The 16,931-nt window shown below is 43.2% G+C and overlaps 1 protein-coding gene across 1 annotated transcript in view; it reads left to right on the top strand.

Moving 5' to 3' along the window:
- The window catches only part of LOC145406003 (glutamate receptor ionotropic, kainate 2-like), a 166,286-nt gene that overhangs the window by 124,632 nt on the left and 24,723 nt on the right, over positions 1-16,931 (top strand). The window contains exon 7 of the mRNA XM_080277193.1: positions 12,088-12,178. Coding sequence (XP_080133319.1) covers positions 12,088-12,178 — 91 coding nt within the window. The remainder of the gene's footprint in view (positions 1-12,087; positions 12,179-16,931) is intronic.

The following is a 16,931-nucleotide window of genomic DNA, read 5'->3' as shown; positions in this document are numbered from 1 at the left end:
GTTGCTTTCTTTCCCAGTTTCCACCTCGTAAAAATGTAGAACCTGCAGCCTTCTTTCGAGTAATCCATGTTTCTGGCCAGACAGCAAAAACAAGAGTGCAGCATTCACTCACAACAATAAAACAAGAAAAGTCAGGCATACGGCGACAAGTTCAAACTCGTAAGGACAGGCAACTCTGCACTCTCCTTGCTCCCCTACCTCCCATCATTCAAGGTTTTCATGTTATAGCACGAACTGTCATTACTTTCTGATCACCCTTCGTACAGTACATCATTTACGAGAATTAAATATCGATTTAAACTCCTTCTATAAATGAAATAACAATCAACCGTAACGCACATCATAACTATCATCGACCACAGCATGACCATATTAGGAAATTAATAGATTTTTTTTTCTGTAGGTAACGATGAAGGGACTTATGCTATGGATGCTCCTCTACATAGCAAGAGGATATGCGCATTTAGACCCCCAACACATAGTACGACAAGGATGCCTCATAGCTCCAACAGCCACGACTTCAATCGTAAAGGACGTCATGAGTACTGAAATAAGTCTGGATTACTTGTATGAATTACCTTCTTATCTAGAAAATCTTGCGAAGCCTATGCGAACCCTGGACTTCATGATAGGAAGCTATGTTTCACAAGCACATAACACAAAGGAAGTGAATGAAATAGTGAAGTTAGCGAAATGGAAAATAGAACAGGCAAAGTCAACTACGTTCATCATGATCCAAGATCTCCCATCTTATGGAACGGAGGTACTGAGCGACAGGAACATCATATGTATTCGCCAAAAGCGCGGTTTGTTCGACCTGGGTGGCGCAGTTCTTGGGAACATCTTTGGATTGGCTACAGAGGATGACCTTAAAGAAATAAACAACAAATTTAATAAAATAGCTCAAGTACTAACATACCAAGATAAATTCATCACAGGACAGAACTCAGCAATGAAGACAATTGTGAAAAATCTGAAAAAGGCAGAAAACATAGCTCTCGAAAGTGTAGATAAAATTAATGAAATGGAACGTAACATAACACTCTTCCAACACTTCTCCATCATCACAGAACATATTGACACGATTCTACTACAATTAGACAACACTAGAATCGTTACAGGGCACTTATACAAGGAATTTCGAATCCTGGTGATGGCAAGATCACAATTGACTTACTCCCAGTTCATGAGCTACGTCAGATAATTAGTCAAGGCATACATAAATATAAATTGAAGCCTTTGTTCTGAAGTAGGGAATTCATGCAATATTATCCATATTTAGAAGCAACACTAACACCAACATCAGTAGTAGTTCATGTACCATTCATAACTGAGGACCTGTTCACAGTATACCAAATACACCCCTTCCCCTCTAAAAATAACAACACTTTGGTCATCATCAACATCAACACAGACACCGAACTCATCATGGTCTCCAAGAGACGGAACACTGCCACTTTCGCAAGTGAATCAACGATTGAACGAAAGTGCCGCTGTTCATCTTTGTCCTGCGTACATTTTCACGTTTCAGCCTACTGATACAGTCCCTTGTGAAATGGCTATCATCAGAAATGACAATATTCATAATCATTGCAACTACACTTTTGCTCCAGATAAACTTGTACACCATCAACGCATCGGACACTCACAGTTTTTTTATTTCCCTCATAACACATCAGTTTAAATAGTCTGTCCAGATATACCACCATCTCATACTTCAGCCTCAGGATTATACATAGCACCAGACTACTGTGCGGTATTTACACCAGCCATGTCTACTTTATCCACCATTAATCACTATGCCATCCTCAATCATACACACAAACATTTCCACCCACTGCCTGATATGGACTTAAACATGAGCACAAGTATTAAGTTGACTTCACCTAAGTTTGAAACTATGCAGCTGATCAATGAAACAATGAAGCCCTGGGAAGATTTGAGTTTGAGTATGTTCAACCCATATTATGTGTATAGCCCAGCACCTACTGCCTTTATAATCTTCTGCATTGTATTTGCAGTACTGCTGTTCGTAATTCACAGAATGCATGCAAGAATTGCAAATTTGGAGTCAGTATTTAGCGGGGGGAGAGTTAACATTCAAGTTAACCCCCCTGAATGAAGTGTACATATTTTGTATATAGTATTAATTTTATATATATATATATATATATATATATATATATATATATATATATATATATATATATATACAAAGAAGAATGACCCAAGATATAGAAGTATGGCATACCAGGACCATTATCTTTAAATGAAATATTAATAACTCTTACCATAATCTTAATTTTAAACTTTTTTTTTTCTTGCATGTATGCGTTTCACTACAATAACACATGTACATACTGTATTACAGTTAAATAGTTTACCTTTAGTGCATTTATTCAAATATGTATACAACTTGTTTAAAATGTAATATTACTGAATCATTGCAATTTACTATGAATATTATATGTATACAATATTATAATCAATATTATATACTAATAGATTAGCATATGTCAATGATGATTGCTGTCGGAGGACCTTCAGCGGCGTGGCCGAGCAATGTTATTAGTCCATATTATAATTACAAATCATAATAGATATTTAAATAGATAGATAGAAAGCTCCATGCAAGCCTGGGAAAGGGAAATGATCTTGCAAGTTAACTGAGGAAATGTTGACCATACACAGGAAGTAGCAAAGTCAGGGGATGATGTAGGTAGTGTGTCAGCGAGATAGCATGCGAACAAAGCCTAGTGACATACACACATACTCACACACAGGTTTCTGGAACTTTCCAACCACAGCGTAACACACGTGACACGACCCCTGTTTCACCAGAATTCAGGAAGCAGAGCTGAGAAGGAGACAGGCCATAGAACCGACAGGTAGTGGAGAGAGTGAACAAGAAGAGGGGCCCAACTAGACTTACTTATTATATTGTCTCTGTAAGACATACCCTGCTCAACTTAGATTTTCTCTGAAGATAATAAATTAAGATCAACTCACTGTATTCATCTTTAATTCCTACTACAAGAAATCGAGAGTGACAACTAAACAACAAAACTTCTCTACAAGTTACTAGAAAGTCTTTTATGACAACACAAAAAAAATCATGCTTTAAAAATTCATAATTTCACCAAGTTGCAAAGGCACCTAGATAGCCTCACTCCTCCTTCCCTACTCGCCTCGTCTCTGTGATGTGTGACACTATGTTGCATAATTTTTAAAATCCACCTCATGCCTAAACTAATTCTTAAAATGCATATGTGCATAAAAGATTCTCTACTAAGAATGACATATTCTTTCCCCTCTAAAAATGTTTGCAGAAACTTGTGTTACATGTCGTATTTATGAAACATGCTGTGGCCTCCGTTAATTGTGCATGTGGTGACAATCCGATCATTACGTTAACCCGTGGCGTCCCGTCGACGTTCTTTAACGTCCACACGTTTTGTCACTGCCAAACCTGTCGATGTACATAAACGCGAATAAATTGCCAGGTCCCTAATTTGCACAATTATCAATTTTCATAAGTGATTTTTGGTACGTATACACGTGACACCCTCCTCTACAAGATGCCAGGCAGGGACAATGCCTTACCCAGCATGACCTCCTCCTCCCCCCTGCATGCCATTGTCTCAGCAATTCACCTGTTATCAATGACCTGGCCAGTAAAGCCATGTCATGCCATGGTACGAAATTCAGGGCCAGAGTGATTCCCCAATCATTGACAATGTGGAGGACAAACTTTACATAGCATTAGAGGAAAAAACAGTCAGAAATGATGATCAGGTAATGTGTCAAAAAAAGGTCAGGTATGGTAATGAGTTAGTGAGCGAAACAATGCTTATAATGCCTATATTACTGCTTGAAAACCAATATACTCTCGTACTACATATAAATTCGTACCAAGTAAATAAATAAATACTGTTTATGAGTGGTGTGAAATAGTTATCCTCCATAGAACTCGTTTTCTTTGGTGCCAGCCTGTTAGAAAACCCAGTAAGATAAGGAGGTACTCCTACCTGTATCGAGTATTTTAAACCTCAGGTGAGCGATTTCTCTATGAATTTGCGATGTTTCTCACCAAAAGCGGAGGTTTGAGTAAAAAAAAAAAAAAAATCCAAAAATGGTCAGGACTGGGGGGAGTCAGTGGTGGAAAAGTGGTCGGGATGGGGCGGGTTAAGATCTGTCGAAATCTCGAAATACGGTCGCCAAGTAATGTTTCCACCAATTTAGTGTTGCAACACCAACACAGAGAAAAACACGATTTTTTTTTTTTTTTTTAATACAAGATCTTGGATTTTTTACCCCTAAATTGGGTTTTTGGAGATTAATTCGAAAAGTCACCTGGATCTTTTTTTCTTTTTTTTTTTAAAGTCAAAATAAGTATACAGATTAAACCAGGAAAATATATTATAACTTTAATGATTAATATGAAATGTTCATCTATACTAACGTGTACGCACCCTGTGAACTGTGTGTACAGATGCAAAAGAGCTTTCCTTTTGATGAGGAAAATGTGATGGCATTACTCAATATTTTTTTATCCAAAAGTAGCACTATCTCCCAGAAGAATAAAAGCAATTGCAAATTTGGCCTACTTTCGTAAAGGAGAAAGAACTTGATTCGCTACAGGAACAGTGGCAAGATCTGTTGCATTCCAGATCAACTCTTCAGCATCTCAATCAATCAGCAACATATTTCTGGCATGTAATGCTTGGAATTACTGACGGGAATAATCAGTATGACTTTAACTTTCTTTGAAGATTAATGTGTGATCTTTAGTTCTACCACATTCTTCTACGTTAGTTGAGAGATTGTTCTCACAAATGACTTTGCTAAAAACCATGACCACGAGCAGATTGTTGACCCACACAACTGCCAATCGGTTGTTTGCAAAACAAGCCATCGCCTGACAAGAAGTACCGTGCTTTGAATGGAAACCATCAAAAGAACTCATCACTGACATGAAAAGTGACAATATTGGCCAGCGTTATGGAGATAAGTGTTGCAGCACACAGCAGGCAACACGTATCCTGCCAACGAGACCGAAGTTGCCAGTAGCAGAGAGGAAAACACACAGGTTTATGTACAATAATTCTGTTGTATAAAAGCCTAAAAGATGGGTTGAAGGAGCTATACCTGTATTTATGTGTACAGATAAAAACTGTTACGGCACGTAAATCTTGGGTTTTTCCAAACGATCTTGGAGATTTTAGGGGAGTCATCTTGGATTTTTCTACTTGCCGCAGTGGCAACCCTGGCTGTAGCCAGTGTGTGTGTGTGTGCCGATAAGAGTTCGATTGTTTGGTGAATTATGTTGTTCTGGCGTGTCGACAGGTTGGTTGTTGTTGTTGTTGTTGTTCTTTTTTTTTGCTGCTGAGATAATTGTTTTTCTGATGCGGTAGTCATTTTTTATTCTATGCTCTTCTGTTTCAAGTTTGCAATATATATACATAAATATATATATATGAAGAAATGATTATACAATGAAGTATTATCTTAAAATACATGTGCTTGGGGGGAAAGGAGTTCAATTACAGGAGTGGTGGAAGGGACTCAGGGAGTACTAACGGTCCACAGGTTAGGGGGAGCAATACTTTCCTTGCCCAGGTCACTGGCAACTCACGCTACACCACTGAGTTGAAAAGTTTTGTACTGTGTGTGTGTGTGTGTGTGTGTGTGTGTGTGTGTGTGTGTGTGTGTGTGTGTGTGTGTGCTCCACTAGTGAAGGTATTGGTTGGCATGGTACCACTCAAAATAATCACCCATCCAAAGCAGCACATCATGTACATGACACACGTTTCCTGGGTCCTTCCTCACCCCCAGCCTGAAGCACAGGGTACGCCTGAGCCTCCTCACATTGGGGATCCTCACCCAGTGGTGGCCCAGAGTGTGGTCCAACCTGACATTATTGTCTATCACATAGCGACGCGTAAGGGGAACAAGGCAGTCATCACAGTACGGTTGAATTTCACCACACATGAGGAACCCATGTGTAAGCCGAGAATGCCCAATGCGAAGCCTAGCAAGAGCCACCTCCAGTCGCCGAGACATAGAGGGAAGAACCCTTGGCACAACCACTCTCTGAAAGGTTTCTTTTAGTTTATTGTGAGAAACACCATCCCAGTGTCTCTGCCAACATGTACGAATTGCATACCGCAAGTAAGGTGTTACATCAGAAACAGGAAGTGGGTAGTCAGATGGGGGCTGTTGAGAAGACGCAGCTTTAGCTAAAGTATCTGCCCTCTCATTCCCCACCACACCAACATGTGCAGGAACCCAACAGAAATCTACATGGCGGCCACGGCGGCCAAGAAGAAAAAGCCACTCTAAAATTGATAAAACCAATGGATGGGATGCATTAAAAGACTCCAGTGCAGACAAAGCACTACGCAAGTCACTATAAATCACAAAAACGGATTGGGGGAGAGTAAAAATTATTTCAAGAGCATACAAAATTGCAGTCAGTTCTGCTGTATACACTGAAGTAATGTCAGGAAGGCTACCACCCCTAGTAAAGGAAGGGAAGACAACACTAAATCCTACTCCAGTATAGTCTTAGACCCGTCAGTATAGACGGGGACAGAACCCTCAGGAATGGAGGCATGTTCTAAAAAGAGAGAGAGGGACACCTGAGAGGGAAGTGAGCCCTTTTTTCCATCAAAGGACCTACAGAATGTCACGCGAGGGAGTAGCCAAGAACCCACCCTTGGGATCCGATGTGGACAAATTGCCAGTCTCGGGAGAGAGAGGGCTAGCATAACAGACCGGACCCTGTAACCAAATGGCTTTGGGAAATTAGGACGGGTCTCAAAAACAGAAGATCGGGAATCCTGTGAAACAATGACACAAGAAATTGAGTCTGGAATGCGGTGAAGACGATACCAACACCTCATCATTAGCAACTGGCGTCGCAAGTCCAAGGGGAGTACACCAGCATCTACCAACAAACTTGGAATTGGGGATGATCTGAATGCCCCGGTTGCCAGACGAACACCAGCATGATGCACAGAATTTAACAACCAGAGGCAGGCATCTGTTGCAGAGGAGTAGACCTCACACCCATATTCAACTTCAGGAAGAATAAGAGACCTATGCAAGAGGAGGAGGGTCTGACGGTCAGCACCCCAAGAGGTATGAGCTAAAACCCTCAAAAGACTCAAAGCTTTAAGACAAGCCACCTTAACAGAACGAATATGAGGAACCCAGGTTAATCTTCTATCAAACAGAAGACCCAGAAACCGCGTCTCTTCCACACAGGATATTCTTCTACCATAGAGATACAAGTCAGGGTCTGGGTGGACTCCTCAAAGACGACAAAAATGTATAGCCACTGTCTTTGCTGAAGAAAAATGGAAACCGCGTGTTTCTGCCCAGTCAGAAATTCTATTGAGAGCCAGCTGCAACTTCCTCTCTATCAGAGACATTCTAGACGCAGTGAAGGAAATCGAGAGGTCGTCGACATACAGTGATCCTCGCACACCATCTTGAAGTACACTGATGACGCTGTTAATGGCTACAGCGAACAGAGTAACACTAAGGATACTCCCCTGTGGTAATCCATCTTCTAGTGCTCGGGCATTAGAAAGCACTCCTCCCACTCGCACCCTTAAAATTCAGTTAGATAAAAACTGTTGAATAAAAACAGGTAAGCGCCCACGAAGACCAAACTCATGAAGAGAGAGGAAAATACCATGACGCCATGCAGTGTCATATGCCTTTTCCAGATCAAAGAAGACAGTGACCTGGTGTTGGTTAGTGGAAAAAGCCTCACAGACAGAAGATTCCAAGGACAGTAATGCATCAGAGGTAGATCGCATTTTTCGAAAACCATACTGGGCAGGGGATAAGAAGTCACCTCTCTCTAAAAACCACACAAGCCTAACATTGACCATCTTTTCCAAAACTTTACATATACAAGACGTCAAAGAAATAGGCCGATAATTCGTCGCCTGTAGGTGGTCCATACCTGGTTTGGGGATGGGGATAACTACAGCAACACCCCAACAAGCCAGAAACTCCCCAGAACACCAGATCTTATTAAACAGTGAAAGCAAAAACAACAGGGACTCATCAGACAGGTGGCGTAAAAAGGCATAAGGAATATCATCAAAACCAGGAGAGGAATCATGGCACTGCGACAGAGCTGACTGGAGTTCAAATATTGAAAATGGAACATTGTAAGGCTCTCCTCCAGAAGATGCAAAACTAAGACCACGAGATTCTAAGCGCCGACAGTGGCAAGCCAAAGGTGTATCTGCATCCTTCTTTGACACACTGGCAAAATGGTCAGCAAGCAATTCTCCAACAGCAAATGGATCAGCCACAGTTCCACATGGTGCAGATAAAACAGGAGGGGATGGAACAGTAAATTTACCTGAAATTTTCTTTACCCAGTTCCACACCTGGGTGATGGAAGTCCTCGAACTGATGGAGAAAACATAACCCTTCCAGGACGAACGCCTGGCCTCCTTTAAGATCCGCCTCATATGAGCTCGTGCCCTCTGATACGCCACCAAATACTGAGGATCCCCACGGTGACGACGAAGTCGTGAGAAGGCGACTCGTTTGGCTCTCACTGCAGAACTTAATTCCCTGAAATATGGCCAGTCAGCCTTATCAAGAAGCCAGTGAGGAAGACGTGGCTGAGGTCCACCTGCACTAGCAGTTTAGAGTAACGGAAAATGGTCGCTGCCATGCAGGTCTGGCAACACATCCCAGTTAAAATCTAAAAGAGCATCAGGTGAACATAAGGACAAATCAATGGCAGTAAAAGTTCCTGTCTGGCTATGGAAATAAGTCATTATATTGGAGTTTAAAATGCCTAACTCCTCATCTTCCACTAAAGAGGCCAGCATAACACCCCGAGGGTTGGCCTCACTGTTTCCCCATAGTGGATGGTGACCATTCATATCGCCTAGTAACAGAAAGGGAGAAGGAAGGCCATGAATAAGGCATTCCAGATCCGCCCTTTCAACAGTTGCACTAGGAGGTAGATAAAGACTGCAAACTGTATACTGCCGACGTAAAAACATCCGGACAGCAACTGCCTGCAAGGGACTGGAAATATCCAGATGACTATATGGAATATCCTGGTGAAGGAAGATAGCAGCACCTCCATGACGACCTTGGCCTAGCACAGGATCAGAATAAAAAGCATTGTAGCCAGAAGGACCAGCAGGAGCAGTATTACCAACCATGGTCTCCTGGATACACATGCATAGTGGAGTAAATTGAGAAACTAGATGACACAGTTCCTCATAGTTAGCACGTAAACCCCAACAATTCCACTGGATGATAGAACCCATAGTGGAGGGGAAAATGATTAAGTGTGGGACTGTACACCTCCTGACATGCGAGCGGGTTTGGAATGATGCTTAGGAAGGCCCTTGGTAAGAGACTGTCCAGCACAAGGAACCCGCGCTTTATGTTGAACATCCGTGGGCAAACGTGAGGACGTGGAAGAGGAAAGTTTTACAACACTCTTCCTTTGAGGTGGAATAACATTCGGTTTGGATAGATGCTTGGAGGCTGCCTTGGGTAATGTGGGACAGCCAGTGCTACCATTAGAAGCTCCAGAAGTGGAAACAGAGTCGACAGGATTAGAACCCTGCAAGGTTGACATTGTACTTTTCAGAACGGACGCATCAGCGGTCTGTCCAACACCATCCTCAGGTGGGGACCTGACTACAGGTGAACCCCCAGCAGCAGCTTCCATTTGGCTAGACCTCTCAGCCTCCGAGGCAAAGGGAACAGTAGAGAGGTTGATACAAGGTTCGACAACAGAAACCTTAGGTGGCCGGCTTTCAGGCTCTGAGGACTCTGACGAATTACGATGACGTTTGCCGGATACAGAAGGAGCCTCATTCATACTGGACAAGGGGGGATGAGTCTCGTCAGCGTGTACATCTGCCACCACCACAGAAGTACGCGAACCGTCAGCCACTGAAGTGGAGGCAGAGACAGTTGGAGCAGTGGGTGGATGAGCATCAGTCACACGCTTATCAGTAATTCCAGGGTTAACAACATCCGTCAAATCAGTAGTTGGGGAAGTGGTCACTGTAAAGGGTCGTGGCAACTTCTGGGACACAGAACGACGTACAGGTGCCCAAGAAAGGACAGAAGCATAAGTAACTCCAGGCCGAAAGAAAGGAGTCTGGGCCCTCCTCTTTGCTTCTGGAAAGGGAACCTTCTCACGTGCACAAATGGATAAGATCTCCTTTTCAAGGCAGTATCTTGGACAGCTTTTTGAAAAGACAACATGAGGACCTCCACAGTGATAGCATTTAATGGGTCCTGTACAGTCGCTGGTATGGCTTGATCCACCACAAGAGACACAAACACCAGGAAGTCCAGCTTGTGCATGACGGCAAAATTTGCCGACATGGCCATATCCCTGACAGTGGAAACACCGCCTTGGGGTGGGCACATATGGCTTCACAGGAAGTGACAGCCAAGCCAGCTTCACAGATTTAGGTAGCATTAACCTATCAAATGTCAGGAACAATGTCGGTGTTGGGGTCAAAATTCCTTCGATTTTCTTCTGTACACGTTCGACCTTCACCACGCCTGACGACTGCATTTCCTCCAACAACCTGGCCTCTGAGTATCGAAGAAGGTCAAGAGAAAAGATCACTCCTTTACACTGGTTGAAAGTACTGTGTGGAGTGCATGAAACATCTAATCCAGAAATCAAGGTCAAATTCAACAATTGCATGCTCTCTTCAGGCGACGATACTTCAATGAGGATGCTTCCATCGCCCTGGAATGATATTCGGGGTTCTCTGCCACAAACTGAAATAATCGAACGGTGCAATTCAAATATGTCAGTATCCAACACAGATCCACCTCTGGAGGATCTGAGCACTAGATACTTGACAAATGACTTAGGCCCTGTGTCATCTGAGCTGAACCCAAGAGCCGAACCAACCCGACGTGGTTTCCTCCCAGTCCCAGTTGAACGCTGGGGCATAGGAGGAAAGCCACCACAGGCCTGAAAAGGCTCCAGAGTGGCTATGAGGGTGGTGCAATCTGAAGTATGTCCTGGGACAGAGGCCGTGTCGTCAACAACATTTTTATCAATATTCGCCATATGGTCTGCTATAATCTTCATTCCCCCACCCCCCCACCCACCATGGAGTCCAACAAGGGGAGGCCATATGTCAGGGACAGAGCCACTGACGACCCCAGGGGTAGCAGAGGAGTATACGCAGGTAACCACTGGGGGACCCGGACAAGGGTGACTCCAGGATGATAGGAGCCACCAGGCCCCCCAGTGCCCACTTGACTCTAGCCAACGCATGACCAGCCGATTGACCTGGTCGGGCCCAACCAGGCCGCCCGTCTAGCCAGAATAAGGGACCAAAGAGGTGTATTGCTAGCTGCAGGGCGCATCGTGCAGCATCACTCAACCTCCAGGACTCCAGTCTCCCAGCATTACGGGACGCCACGCACGGCAAACATGTGGGGAGGTAACAGTCCCGCCCTAGGTGGCAAATGGGCAGGGACTAACATCACCAGCCGACCTCCTCCACCAGTGATGTAGGGGGTGTTTGGTCCACGAGGCCGACAAATGCCGAACCCTACAAAGGTAGTCATGCCTCCAAAGTAGGTGGCACAGCCAACCACGCTTCAAGCCCCACCACCACGTCAAGGTGACCCCCTGCAGTGGGGATCAGTATACCAATACCACACAGTATCCACACACACACACACACACACACACACACACACACACATATATATATATATATATATATATATAATTTTATTTATTTATTTATATATACTTGTACGTTATCATGTACAAATAGTTCTTGTAACACTTTCCATTACCACAACCAGCAGATTGTGTCGGCGAACGTGTCGTCGTGGTTGTAGCTCTGAAATTCACTGTAGAATATGACTAACATCTTTGATACAATCAAGGGATAAGGTAAATTTTCAGGATCAAACGTCATCAAATCTGGCAATCAAACAAAGGCAACAAGTTTGCCTTTCATTTTCTTTTTTTCTATCATTTAGGTCAAAATACAGTATATAGAATATGGAGATTCTCTTACTGGCAATCTATTTCAGATACACCTACGTAAGACCTCCAGATCGAAAATGGGGCGATTTGCTGCAGAATGGGTCCTGGAATGGGATGATCCGCCTCCTTGTCGAGGAGGTGAGGCACACACACAGAAATACATGAAAGCATTTTCTGTTCGAATGATAGAGATGTGTATTGAGCGAGAGATGATGATTGGAGATACCTTGAAAAGAAAGATATTTATAAGTATAAATGGGAGAGACAGGAGGGTGGAAGGGTTGTTGATAGAGCATTGATGAAGTATGTGGTTGTGTCCAGGAATGTAAAAGGAAGATTGTTGGATATGAGAGTTTTGAGAGGGGAGGGTGGGGGTATGTCTAACCATTGCCTGGTGGAGGGAAAGTTAAGAGTAGGTAAGACATGGGTGAGAGCTAGGAGACTTAGGTGTGGCAGGGAGGTTTTGAAAGTGAGTTGGATAAATGAGAGAAAATCATAGAGTATCAGGAGAAACTGAAAGATGAGTGAAATGCAGTGAAGAGATCAGGAGAATGACAGTGAGAAGGATGAATGGTAATTGTTTACGAGTGCTATGGTGGGGCTTGCGGAAGAGGTGTGTGGTGTGAGACGATTGGTTAATGGTGTATGAAAGGGATGTGAATGGTGGTGCGAGGAAGTAAGTATGGCTGTGACTGAGAAGAGAAATACGTATGAAGTGTGGCTGCAGAGGAAGGGTGAGGTGTCATATGTGAGGTATAAGGAAAAGAGGAATAGGGCGAGAAGGGCTGTGCGTGATGCTAAAGTGGCAGCAGCTGAGAGGTGGGGTAGGCGGTTGACTGAGAATTATCAACAGAATAAGAAAGAGCAAGTAAAAGCAGAGGATGGAAGGATGTTAACCCGCCCCATCCCATCGACATATGGGTACGTTGCAACGATTTGCATTTGCCAGTCCCGGCGACGTACCAGTATGTCGTGCAATTGCAAGGTCCCTAATTTGCACAATTTTCAATTTTCGTGCATGATTTTTCGTATGTATACACGAGACACCTTCCTCTATTCCTCTACAAGATGCCAAGCAGGGACAATGCCTTACACCGCATTACCTCCCCCCCTCCCCCCCCTCACGCCATTGTCTTGGCAAAGGACCTGTTACCAGTGACCTGGCTAGTAAAGATATTCAGGGCCAGAGTGATTCCCCAGTCGATGACAATGTGGAGGACAATGTTTACATAGCATTAGAAGAAGAAACAGCCAGAAATAATGATCAGGTAATGTGGCAAAAAAAGGTCAGGTATGGTGATTAGTTAGTGAGTGAAACAATGCTTATAATGCCTTTATTACTGCTTGAAAACCAATATACTCTCATACTACACATACATTCGTACCAAGTAAATAAATAAATACCGTTTATGAGTGGAAAAATAGTTACCCTCCCATAGAACTCGTTTTCTTTGGTGCCAGCATGTTAGAAAGCCCAGTCAGGTAAGGAGGAACTCCTACCTGGATTGGGTATTTTAAACCTCAGGTGCGCGATTTCTCTATGAATTTTCGATGTTTCTCACCAAAAGCGAAGGTTTTAGCCAAAAAAAAAATTTTCAAAAATACCTCGGGACTGGGGGATGTCGGAGGTGCGGAAAACCTCGGGACGTGACGGGTTAAATGAGATGGATGCAGTAAGGAAGCGATGGGCAGAGTATTTTGAAAGATTGTTAAATGTAGAGGAGGAAAGGGAGGCTGGGATTGTGGCAGATGGAACAGTGCAAGGCAAAAATGTGTTGGGAGAGTTGAATGATTCTTTTCTCACGATGGAGGAAGTGCAGGACGTAGTAAAGGAGATGAAAACAGGGAAAGCTGCAGGTATGGATGGGTTTGCTGTGGAATGCCTGAAAGGTGGTGGAGTGACTATTGTTGACTGGTTAGTAAGATTGATGAATTTGTGCTTTGTGAGAGGTATCGTGCCAATTGACTGGGCAAGTGCTTGTGTGGTCCTGTTGTATAAAGGTAAGGGTGATAAGTATGAATGTACAGTCAGGGAAAGTTCCGCATTACCCACCTCTTGAAGCATTGGTGTGAGACGGGTGAATGTGAAGGGCAGCTAGACCTCATGTGTCTGGTAACAGTGAGTGTGAAAGAGGGGGAGGCGGGGGATTGGAGGCAGAGGAGGGTTTGGTGATAGGTTGGGAATCATGTGTAAGTCTGCAGTGTCCAACTTGGATGGTGTGTTTGAGTTTAGTAAGGATAGGTGACAACATGATGCTAGCATTTTATTTAAAAACTTACGTATATGTGTATAGAGCTGGTGTTGTCAGGAAAATTATTGATGTTTGCTGGGTTCGGATAGAGGTTTGAATGCTTTCAATTCCTCTTGACTTAACATGAGACCTTTCCCCAGGAGATATTCATAACGATATAACATATATTTTGTGTTGAAAACAAAGAATATATATATATATATACACACACAAGTGCTCGTGGGCCCTTTGGGCCCTTCGCACTTGCTCCTGCGGAGGGCCCTCGCGCTGCTATAGTCTACTTTAGTTACCTATGGGCAAAACATTCTATGGAGATCCTATGCCGGGCGCCTGGAGTGGCGTTTTTGGGGGGAAGGGGTCAAAAATGTGATCGCTCATTAAATATAGTAAAAGTTTTTTAATGGTGATGGGACCAAGTTTTTTCACATCAGCGAATTTTTTGCGAGTTTTGTGCTAAGTTTGGTGCGATTTGAATGTGGAGTTTCGGCTGCCCGAAATACACACACACACACACACACACACACACACACGGCTAGTGCTATGGTATATATATATATATATATATATATATATATATATATATATATATATATATTTGTTTATCCTCTGTCATCGCACTATAACATCCGCCTGCAACATTTCCAGTGTTATTATGGTAATTATTATCTCGAACTTTGTCTAGGGGAGTGTGTATAAATGATAATAATTAAAAAAAAAATTATATGAGCAATTAACAGACTTTTCGTTTTCCTTTTGACAGAATGAAATGGGAAATCCTAATTATAAGATCAGTCTTTGTAATTATCATTCCTATCGAACATTACGAAAGAAGGCAAAGAAACATACCTTTGACAGTAAACATGTATTATATAATACTCATAGTGTGATACCATACAAACAACATACCTCTTTTTGCACTTTGAGAATACGTCAGATGCATTATCATTGGCTAATGATACTGTGACGTCAGCAACTCTCCAAACCCTCCCACCCCCGGCCACCCTTCCTCCCAGTCACAGTTACCAGACATGTGGGGTCTAGCTGCTGCTTCGTGACTATTCGTCGACCACCAATGCTCCGAACAGTGGGTAATGCGGAACTTTCCCAGACTGTACAAACTTCAGGGGTATAAGTCTGGTGACTGTTGTAGGTATGGTGTATAGTAGAGTTTTAATTATGAGAGAAAGGATACAGAGGGAGTGATTGGTAATGAGCAGTGTGGCTTTAGGAGAGGGACGGGATGCATGGATCAAGGGTTTGCTGTGAGACAGGTGTGTGAAAGTATTTAGCGAAAGGTAAGGATGTGTTTTTGGAGTTCGTGGATTTAGAGAAAGCGTATGATAGAATTGATAGAGAGGCTTTGTGGACTGGTTTGAGATTGTATCTACTTGATGGTAGACTGTTAAAAAGAGTGAAAAGCTTTATGTAAATAGTCGAGTGTGTGTCAGAGTGAAAAATATTGTGAATGATTGGTTTCCTGTGAGAGTGGGGCTGCGGCAGGGATGTGTGATGTCACCTTGGTTGTTTAATATTTATATGGATGGTGTTGTAAGGGCGGTGAATGCAAGAGCGTTAGGTAGAGGTCTGAGTCTGGTGAATGTTGATGTTAGAGAGTGGAATATGAAGCAACTGCTGTTTGCAGATGATACTGCACTGGTGGCTGATTCAGAAGAGAGATTGAGACAGTTGGCAGAGGAGTTTGGAAGGATATGTGATAGGAGGAAATTGAAAGTAAATCAGAATAAGAGCAAAGTGATGAAGTGTACGAAGTTTGTAGATGGTAGGAGGATGAATGGTGAGTTGCATAAGAAAGTAGAGTGTTTTAAGTATTTAGGGTCACATGTTGCTGTGGATGGAGGAATAGATACAGAAGTAAAGTTTAGAATGAATGAAGTAGGAAATGTGCTGGGAGGAATGAAAAAAAGTGTTTAGATATCGTTTGCTTAGAATGGATGTAAAGAGAGGGCTGTTTGAGGGTGTTGTGGTACTGACTGCATTATATGGGGCTGAAACATGGAATATGGATGTAGCAGAGGGGAAAAGTTTGAATGTAATGGAGATGAGGTGTCCGAGGAGTATGTGCAAAGTGACGCATATGGATTGAGTGAGAAATGATGAGGTGTGAAGGAGAACTGGTGCTGTGCGGGAGATGGCTTATCGTGTTGAGTAGAGGGTGTTGCCGTGGTTAGGACATATGGAGAGAATGGATGATAAGCAATTGGTGAAAAAGATAATTGGATCTGATGTGAGAGGTGTACTGCTGAGAGGAAGACCACGAACAGGATGAAAGGACAGTGTCAAGAGAGCGCTGGATGCGAGAGGGATGACTGTTCAGCAAAGAAGAGTGGCTGTGCGTGATTGAAATAACTGGAGAGAAATTGTGAATGACGCAGCCCTGAGGGGATATTCTCCTGCATTTGGTCTGGTCAGCTGATCAGGTCAGGTGCAGGTAAAGGGATGGGTCCATAATGATGTGGCAGGGGTAAAGCAGTTCTGCTGTCGGGCCCTGCTGTGGATGTCACTGATTGCACTGCGCAGTTGACTCTCGTGCGGTGTGGTGCGGTGAGGATCTGCCCTATCTCCCCTTGGGGCTAAGATGTGAATGAATGTGCTTGAGTGGATGAGTGAAATGGGAGTGT

Source organism: Coenobita brevimanus, chromosome 8, assembly GCF_032717465.1.
Source record: "Coenobita brevimanus isolate Jiangsu-jjx chromosome 8, ASM3271746v2, whole genome shotgun sequence".
In the NCBI taxonomy this organism is placed as follows: domain Eukaryota; kingdom Metazoa; phylum Arthropoda; class Malacostraca; order Decapoda; family Coenobitidae; genus Coenobita; species Coenobita brevimanus.
This window is presented reverse-complemented; position numbering and strand designations above follow the sequence as displayed.